This window comes from Eimeria mitis, genomic scaffold, assembly GCF_000499745.2.
Source record: "Eimeria mitis Houghton genomic scaffold, Emh_scaff748, whole genome shotgun sequence".
Classification (NCBI taxonomy): Eukaryota; Apicomplexa; class Conoidasida; order Eucoccidiorida; family Eimeriidae; genus Eimeria; species Eimeria mitis.
This window is the reverse complement of record NW_013575472.1, coordinates 10,985-11,250: the sequence shown is the minus strand read 5'-3', so window position 1 is coordinate 11,250 and position 266 is coordinate 10,985. Positions and strand designations below refer to the sequence as shown.

General features: G+C 60.5%; 1 protein-coding gene across 1 annotated transcript in view; it reads right to left on the bottom strand.

Annotated features, from left to right (window-relative positions):
- The window catches only part of EMH_0021370 (uncharacterized protein), a gene marked incomplete at both ends in the record, with an annotated part of 14,510 nt that overhangs the window by 6,255 nt on the left and 7,989 nt on the right, over window positions 1-266 (bottom strand). The window contains one exon of the mRNA XM_013501751.1: window positions 3-241. Within this exon, the coding sequence (XP_013357205.1) occupies window positions 3-241 (239 nt within the window). The remainder of the gene's footprint in view (window positions 1-2; window positions 242-266) is intronic.

The following is a 266-nucleotide window of genomic DNA, read 5'->3' as shown; positions in this document are numbered from 1 at the left end:
GCTGGTGAGGCTGTTGCTGCAGCAGCAACAGCTGCTGCTGCTGCTGCTGCATTCCCTGCTGCAGCAAGAGCAGCAAGAAGGTTCATGCTGCTCTCGTACAGAAAGCTGCAGATACACCGCAGCAGAGTTTGTCTTTGCTGCAGCGCCACAAGAGCTGCTGTTCCGCATGCAACAGGCCGCAGCTGCAGCAGCGGCAGCCCCGCTGCTGCTGCTGCTGCTGCTGCTGTTGTTGCTGTTGCTGCTGTATCCGCGGCGCCCAAAGCAGC